Source organism: Zea mays, chromosome 8 (genome assembly GCF_902167145.1).
Source record: "Zea mays cultivar B73 chromosome 8, Zm-B73-REFERENCE-NAM-5.0, whole genome shotgun sequence".
In the NCBI taxonomy this organism is placed as follows: domain Eukaryota; kingdom Viridiplantae; phylum Streptophyta; class Magnoliopsida; order Poales; family Poaceae; genus Zea; species Zea mays.
Genome location: NC_050103.1, coordinates 176,779,215 through 176,787,321, shown reverse-complemented (window position 1 = coordinate 176,787,321; position 8,107 = coordinate 176,779,215). Strand labels below are relative to the sequence as shown.

The window sequence follows — 8,107 nt, the reverse complement described above, 5'->3', positions numbered from 1 at the left end:
CAGCCGTGTGAACGGTGACTACTGAAACAGCTACGGAAGTCATCGCGTTTCCTTTCTGCACCATCCGCGGTTCAGAGACTAGACACATGCAGTGCAGCGATTGGTTCCTGATTCTGTCATTCTGTGAATGGAAGGAGGAATGGTACCGTCTTCCCTTCTTCGCAGGAGACCCGAGAAACTGGACGATTTCACTGACTGACCAGCAGAGGACCGAGAGCGAAGAACACCAAATCTCATGAAAAACGGAGCGTCGATTTGGTGACCAGTGATCACAGAAGAATCCATGTAGAAGAATCCCCTTACTATTCAATTTTGAATAACAAGGGGATTCCTCCTCATGGATCCCCTCGTGAACCCTAATCACCAAACTGTCCTGAGAGACTTAGACAACCGATCAACAGTTTTGGCACGATGGGACTATAGGGTTGATCAAGATCGGCTTGGCATTTCAGTTCCACTACCAACATAGTTAACAATGTAGTCCGTGGACTGTGTTAATCTAACATAGTTGATGAAAAAAAAAACAACGACGTATTATAAGTTAACCATGTAAGAAGAAAATAAAACATGCAAAAATCAACATGGCTTGATCAGTTAGCTTCGGGCAAAGATCTATGGGCTCCATTAGCCACGGGTACCACACTACCAACGGTTTTCCATCCATCATGACTTGTGCAATTACCGCAGTACACTTCTGGTCTTTGAGTTGGTGACTGTCTTGATAAGCTGGTACATCCACCGGTCAAGCATTCCTGTACAACAGAACAGATATCGGTGAGAGCTTTGTAACAAACATTTAACTATAACAGCCCGTTAATTTTCTAGGTTCTGCTGTCAGTACCACCTTGCATGCAACGCAACTGATGCTGTCAGTGGAATTGGGTCAGAAAAGAATGCAAAATGTGCAAAGACAGACCGGGAAAAAAATCGTTGGGTGCAGGCTAACCTGTCATGGCAAATGTGCCACCAAGAACTGCACATAGACGAGTTACAAAATGAAGGAAGTTCCTTCTTTCCTCTTTGATGGTGACTGTAATTGGTGACAGATCATACAGGAAGTAAACCGCTACATGAAGAGAAAAAAAAACAGTTTAGCTTCGAGAACAGATGAAGATGTCATGCTTGACAAGGAATGGAGGGGGGATAGTTACCTGGCCAGGCCCTGTCAGTTGGACGGATGGGAAGAAAATACTCAGTGACAGAAAACTGATTTGTTGGCAATACTTTCTTTGACAGATATTTGTACTCAGTCGGAACAACCTGTATATCATTTGGACAAAAAATAGAGAGCTTTCTCACAAGCTATTACAAATTGCATAGGAAAATGAGCTAGTAAGTATCCACTCTACAGATGTTTTGGTGTACTTGCTCAAATCAACTCAACAAACATTAGCTCGTTGGAGATCAGAAATATCAATTTTTCTTTTTGCCCCCATTGATGGGCACATATCATAATGTGAATGTCAGTGTTTGTGAAACTACCTAATTCCCTTCAGGCTTTATTTGCTATATTCCCTAAGGGGCCGTTTAGATCCTTTCATTTTGGAGGAATTGAAATCTACTTAATTGTTAGACCGTGTGTGTGTGAGTGTGTGGGCCGGCACCACTGTTGGGCTGCCGGCCCATTAGGGTTAGGGTTTCCTGTGTCTCTATATATTGTAACCCCATCTATTATCAATACAACACTTCACATTCTTACATGGTATCAGAGGATTAGGTTTAGGGTTTTGCTCCTCTCTCCCACCTCCAGCAGCCGCCGGCTGCCCAAACACCAGCCGCCACCCACGTCCAGCCGCCGCCCCGGGAGGGAGGGATCCTCCCGGGGCGGCTCCCTTCCAGCCGTTGTCCCCTCTCCTCTCCTCCCCGCCCCCAGCAGCTTCCACTCGTCGGCGCGAGCGCCCGCAGCTCGCCGCGTTCGGCCCCGCCCCCAACCTCCGTCGTCGGCCTCTGGCGGGCGCGGCCCTGGCCTTCCCCTCTCGCGGTGCGGGCGCGGTCGTCCGCCTCGCCCCCAACCGACGGTCCGGCTCCCCCCGCCCCCTTGCGCGTCTGCCGTCGGCAGATGGCTATGGCCCCTTCGGCGGCTCCAACCACGGCGGTGCACACGCGGGTCCAGCAGCCGGCCTAGATCCGCCGACGGCGGCTCTCATGGCAGCCGATGCCGCCCCTCCCCTTCTCAGGCCGCCAGCGCCGACGCCTCCCTGCTCACGGGCGCGGCCTTCCTCCCCCATCTAGGCGCGGGTCTCCGCCCCGCCGCCGTGCTCGCCATGGGCTCCCTCCCCCTCTTCGCCGGTCCTGCTCTGCGCTGCTGCCGCTATCCTGGTCGCGGGCGTGCCCCCCTTCTCGCACCCGCCGACGGCGGCCTTCTTCCGCACATCTGGCCGCGTGGTCCCCCATCTCCCCTGTGCAGCCGGCGGTTTGCAACCTGCCGCTGCGGCCACGCGGGCGCGCGTGCAACAGTCGTCGTGGCCTCGTGGGTACGCGTACAGCCGCGGCCGCGGGACGCAGGGGAGCAGCGGGCGCTCTTGTCCCCAACGGTCGTCGGCCCTTCCTCCCCTCATCCTCGCGCTGGCCACCTCCTAACTGCCTGCGCTGATGCCCAGCAGCACCCAGTAGCTCCACCCTTCGAACTTCTCCCGTCGCTGGTGCTGCCAACACCCCTTGCCAGGTCCGGCGCAGGCCCCTGCTCGGCTGGACCCGCCCCGTCGTCCTCCCCCTTCATCGCCGCCATCGTTGGTTTCGTCGCTGCCGCGGCCTTCCCGGCCGGATCCACGTTGTTGCGGTCTTCTCGGCTAGATCCGCCATCCCTTTGGCCGGATCGTCGTCTTCATGGCTGGATTCGTCGCTGTCGTGGCCTTCCCGGCCGGATCCACCGATTCCCCGTCTTTTCTGCCACGGGCGCGGACACCATGACCGGCGCAGACGCGTGCGCTGCCGTCGGCCTCCCTGGCGGGGCTCGTTGAGGCCCGGATGATCGAAGACGTAGAAAGGTCGGCCTGCCGGTGCCCTTTTGCTGTGTCGCCCTGCCGATCGTTGACGCTCGAACGTCGACCCCTCCCGAAGATCAGGCTTTTGTTGCGCGTCTTCCGACCGCGACCACCTCGCCTTCGGCTACCTCGGCATCTAGGGGCTATCGTCTTCTTGGAGCACACAACGGTCTCTACTCCAGCCGCAACATTCGCACCATCACGACGCTGCGACTGCGGGGGGATTTCAACCCGTCGGCTCCTACCTTCGGCCTCTACTCCAGTCTCATCGTGTGTGGTGCCCCCGTTGCGACTGCGGGGGGATGTTAGACTGTGTGTGTGTGTGAGTGTGTGGGCCGGCACCACTGCTGGGCTGCCGGCCCATTAGGGTTAGGGTTTCTTGTGTCTCTATATATTGTAACCTCATCTATTATCAATACAACACTTCACATTCTTACATTAATGAACTAGGCTATTTGGGTTGAAATTCCACAACTTTCCGAAGTTCGCATATAAACATATCTCAAATTCATAGGGTGAAAGGTAGAAATTGATTCTATAAATCACCATGGCACCATGCTATACTTCTACTCAGCAACTTATAGCATGCTCTTTGGTTCACTCTGCTATAGCAGAAATATAGCATTTAAGTATCTTCTTCGTATGACCAACAATAGTATATAAATATACTCCACGTACAACCATATTAGCTTAATTGGTTTGTGCCTGAATTATGATTATCAGAATAGATTTCAATTCCGAGGATCCAAACGAGGCCTTAAATGTTGAGTCTTGGAAGCTTTTTCATGCACATGCTTGATTAAAAAGGATCGATGAATGGCAACCCACCTTAATATAGTATTTGAAGGTTCCACTTGTGTCATGAAGTATCCTTGAAGTTTCATCCAGTGGGTTATGAATTCCTGGATACTTTGGGCCAAATGACAGCTCGTGGATAACATGACTGACGTTCACATGGTTTGACCCTTCAAAAATCTGCATAAAGAAGATACGTATTGTTAACATATATGAAATAACTAGCTGAAAAATGTATCGATAATGTCAATTGGAGTATAATATTGCACAGGAGCCCTCTGTTAAGGGGCAAGGAGAGAAAGCAAGTCTGCCTGTTTACATAAATAAAAACATCAAAATCGACAAAAACTGTGATTCCTTTGATGCAGATGAAACTATTTGTATCCATAAGAACTGAAAGACCTTGCAGGAAAAAAATATTCTAAATCATAAAAATAGCTGTGAAGTAGCATATGCCTAAAGAAGAGAAGATACTTCATGTTGTTTTCATACCAGTGGAAAGACTGGAAAAAGCACAATGCCAATGAAAGAGCCTCAGAAGAAATCATGGTTATTTCAAATTTTCAATATCATATGGTGGTGAGAATAAGCCTATGTTCAAGGGATCACATATCTTTTGTTCCAATGGCAGTTTTTGGTAGTTTCGTAGCTCACTTGTTATTTCTCTCTCTCCTTTTTATTCCCATTTAAATTTAGCATTTTTTTCTAATAGCACAAAATCACTAGCATTGCAATTAAGTTTTTTTAGCAGTTTAGAATTTAATCTTATGTAAAGAAACTACACATACTTCATAATCAAAATGCACAAAGGATGGAATAACTTTAGGTATCTGGGATTTTGGATTACTGACCTTTTCAGCAACAAAAATGTTCAAACCATGCACTGAGATATGGAAGTTACCAGCCACTCTCTGCACATCCAACATCCCATAGACCTGTGAAAATTGTGGGCACAGCTTTATTAGCAATACTATAAAATGCAATTCACAATCACAACCTGTAGTGCCATTCTGTCAATTAAATAAGAGCCAGTAGATGAATAACATACTCGGCAGCCTTCACCATTTCCGAGTGCTTGTTTCACACTCTTGATCATTTTTTCTGCTTCTTCGTTGAAGGTTTGTTCATGCTTCTTTTGTTCATCGTGATGGTCATGATCATGGTCTGTGTTCATGTCCAACCATCATAGAGTTATTCCAACTGAAACATCTTTGGTCCATCAATTTAGTGATTTAGTCACTGTTATACAGGTTTCCCCATGATAATCACCACTGAGGATATGCACTTCTCTGACAGTTATAGATTACCAAAAAGGTGCCAGTTTTTTATCTTTTGCAAAAGGAAACAGCTAGGACTTCCAGCTTCTATGGAGGTAGGCACTGGGTTGAAGCCTGAGTCGACAGGGTAACCAATAACAGCAGTACAGCACATGCTAACTCAACATATTTACAGCAGAAAAATATACTTAAGTTGCATCTGCACTTTTCTTACATCTATTTATAACTATAAATAATATTAAAGACAGAAGGAACTCTCCCAACTGTCTTTTTTACTTCCCACAATGCCCTCACACCTCTCCCGGTCCCATATGTGACCCGGACTCACCATCCGTGCCGATACAAGTTACAATGGTGCGTGTACAGCAACGGTACTAAGTCCAATTCCAAGACGAATTGCAACAGATGGCACAATCATCGAATAAATCTCCAAGCCACAAATCGCCCATGTGACTACATAACAAGCTGTGCATTCCGTTGCTAACTTGCTACACAAACATATGTTTGCTAGTTGTGTAAAATAAGAAAAGAACATACATGCTGAAGATAACTAGTCTATGTTTTTTGTCCTTGCAGGAACAAGAGTATACCATGATCATGATGTGCCCCATGCCCCTTTTCAACTAGGTCAGACAAGTACTCTGTACCGATTATATGGCCATACTTATCCAAGCGAAGCTGTATTACACAAATATAAAGAAATAGGTTATTAGAGATTAGAGGAAGGCAACTATAATTTTTTTTACAAAACATAATACAATTTTTTCGCTGGATTGGGAAAACTATTAAATGTGAAAATACATATGAATAGTATTGTTTACACTGCACAAAGACACAAATCAAAGCTTGTAAAAGTACATACACTCTGCAATTGTGCATTAACATAAAAAAAACAATTGGTTACCAGCTTCTACCTAGTGAGCGTATGCACTCAATAATACTTACAGAGGCAAAGTTTTTTCGTTAGTCCAGCTACTGCAGTAATTTAAAAAAAATAGTACACAAAAGATTCTTTTTTTTCAAAAGGAGATGTTACCTTCCAAATATTTGTATGCAAATCAACTTCATGTTTCCCAGACATGTCAATTGCATCCACACTCAATACTAAACAATTAAGACACAGAAATAGATATATCAAAAATATAGACTTGTCACAAAATACTTATGGGTGAACTACTGAACTTGTGTTGTCAATAACTGACCTTCACATGGCAAAGAAGGAAATGACATATTGATATGGATTGGCAGAGTTTCTCCTCGTTTCAGATCTACAGACATCTGCAGACCGTAATAACTGGTGAAGGGTTCATGATACAGATGTTGGGAAGGATAAGCTCAATGAAAGGAAAATGACTTTGCCACAATCTCATCAAGGACAATTAACAGAAACTACAACATCAGAAAACGCATGAATAATTGAACAATGAAATTGATTTATAATCATGTTTCATATCAAATAAAGGAATTGCCATCAAAATGATAATTTGATCAGGTTGCTGGACGACGCTTGAACTCAGCCCCCAACATGCCAACTAGAATTATCTTGAAAAAGGAAATATAAGCATTTACTTTGGATAAGGCCCTGTTTTCTACAGGCATATTCACAGTGCCTCGGAAAAAAACTAAAATATATTTGAAGGGGAGAACAAAAGTCTCTGTGAATATTACATTGAAAAGTTGCATATAGCAGTGAGCAGTCAAACATGAAGATATAAGCTGTGGCCAATCATACCTGATGCACCGTGTAGGTGGTAAGATAAAACTGCAGCTCATGCACAAACAGTGTAATCATTATAAGTAGCCCAAAAATTGTCACTGCCAAGACATCGATGACGTGGAAATTAAAGACAAGCCTCGAAACCATATATTTAAGCAACCATTGGGAACAATTACAGAACAATAGGGTCCCCGTAGACCATACCAACAGCGCCAGAGTAAGTCTTCTTCAACAAGTGCTCTTCCGCATGTGGAAACGCATTGAGGCTCTTCAGAGACGGTATCCTCGCCATATTTCAGCTGCCATAGAACCAGGGTCCAGGGGCGGATCCAGTAAACGACATAGGTAAGCATGTAAACCCGAAATTTTTGCAAAATTATTGAAGTCAGTAGGCATAATACATGCATATGCACTTGTAATTAGATCAGATCCGACCACGAATAGTTAGAATTTGAGTGCTTGGTTTCGCTAAGCGGGAAGGGAAGACCAAGGGGCGGACGTACCTGGTGGTGCTCGTCGCCGGCGAAGGGCCCCAAGAACACCTGGCTGCTTGGCACCTGGCGTAGGGCGGCAGGCGGCAGCGACGGTGGCCCAGTCGTCGTCGAGAAAGGAGAGAGAGAGCCCACGCTCGTGGTGATGCAAGACAGTTGTTTTCTCCTATTATGACATTTACTTTTGGGGCAATTGTGTGGTTACCTCTACCGTCTACCCAGATGCAACTTCGTTCGTTTTTACCTCTCCTAGTCTGTTGCCCATACATCGTGTATTGGTAGGGCTTCTATATAGTATATAAGTAAACTTAATTTTATAAATCACAAAATATGTATAAATTATTGGTTAGCCGGGTGTAAATATAGAATTAACAACAAAATTACAAACTCATTTATACACAATTATACTTTATTTTTGCTTTAAGCGGAAAGGGTGACGCGAGACGGCGTTGAAATTGGTGCTTTAACCTAGTAAAGTTTTTAATTTTTTTGCATATATGTCCTTCATTTTTTCTAAAATAGATAATCAATTTGCCCTATTCTATTATCATCACTTAACCACGTTAACTCAGTCCACAACAACACGTTTATAACCTTACATTATTGCCTCTCTTCTTATTAACTGATTACAAATTTATCCTCACTTTTATATGAAAGTTTGAAATTTAATTATAACATAGATCCGACCTGAAATTTGAAAATAAATATTTCAACTTTGAATTTAGAATATTTTTTAGAAAATAATAAAGAATATTGAATTTGACAAAAAAACAACGATACTTTAATTATTTTTATGACAATATGTTCAAATTAAATATTTACTATGATTAAACCGGTGTTATT

At 44.7% G+C, this 8,107-nt stretch overlaps 1 protein-coding gene across 2 annotated transcripts; it reads right to left on the bottom strand.

Annotated features, from left to right (window-relative positions):
• Nucleotides 1-418: 418 nt before the first annotated feature.
• On the bottom strand, nucleotides 419-7,522 carry LOC100192107 (DUF1692 domain, endoplasmic reticulum vescicle transporter protein). Of its 2 annotated transcripts, XM_008656057.3 has the most exons (12): nucleotides 7,277-7,522; nucleotides 6,978-7,072; nucleotides 6,789-6,871; nucleotides 6,259-6,334; nucleotides 6,093-6,160; nucleotides 5,647-5,734; nucleotides 4,828-4,943; nucleotides 4,631-4,714; nucleotides 3,813-3,959; nucleotides 1,152-1,260; nucleotides 947-1,066; nucleotides 419-752 (listed from the first exon to the last, which is right to left on the bottom strand). In XM_008656057.3, the coding sequence occupies exons 2-12, from the start codon at nucleotides 7,063-7,065 to the stop codon at nucleotides 679-681; spliced, it is 1,053 nt and encodes a 350-aa protein (XP_008654279.1). In that variant the 5' UTR covers nucleotides 7,066-7,072; nucleotides 7,277-7,522; the 3' UTR covers nucleotides 419-678.
• Between the last annotated feature and the right edge of the window lie 585 nt (nucleotides 7,523-8,107).

What these genes read in the sequence shown, in the direction of transcription:
- LOC100192107 (XM_008656057.3), bottom strand. Translation starts at nt 7,065, where the DNA reads ATGGCGAGGATACCGTCTCTGAAGAGCCTCAATGCGTTTCCACATGCG. An exon ending in GACTTACTCTGGCGCTGTTG is followed by an intron (nt 6,872 to 6,977) that starts GTATGGTCTACG and finishes ATGTCTTGGCAG; the next exon opens with TGACAATTTTTGGGCTACTT. An exon ending in ACATTTTTGTTGCTGAAAAG is followed by an intron (nt 3,960 to 4,630) that starts GTCAGTAATCCA and finishes TTCTTTATGCAG; the next exon opens with ATTTTTGAAGGGTCAAACCA.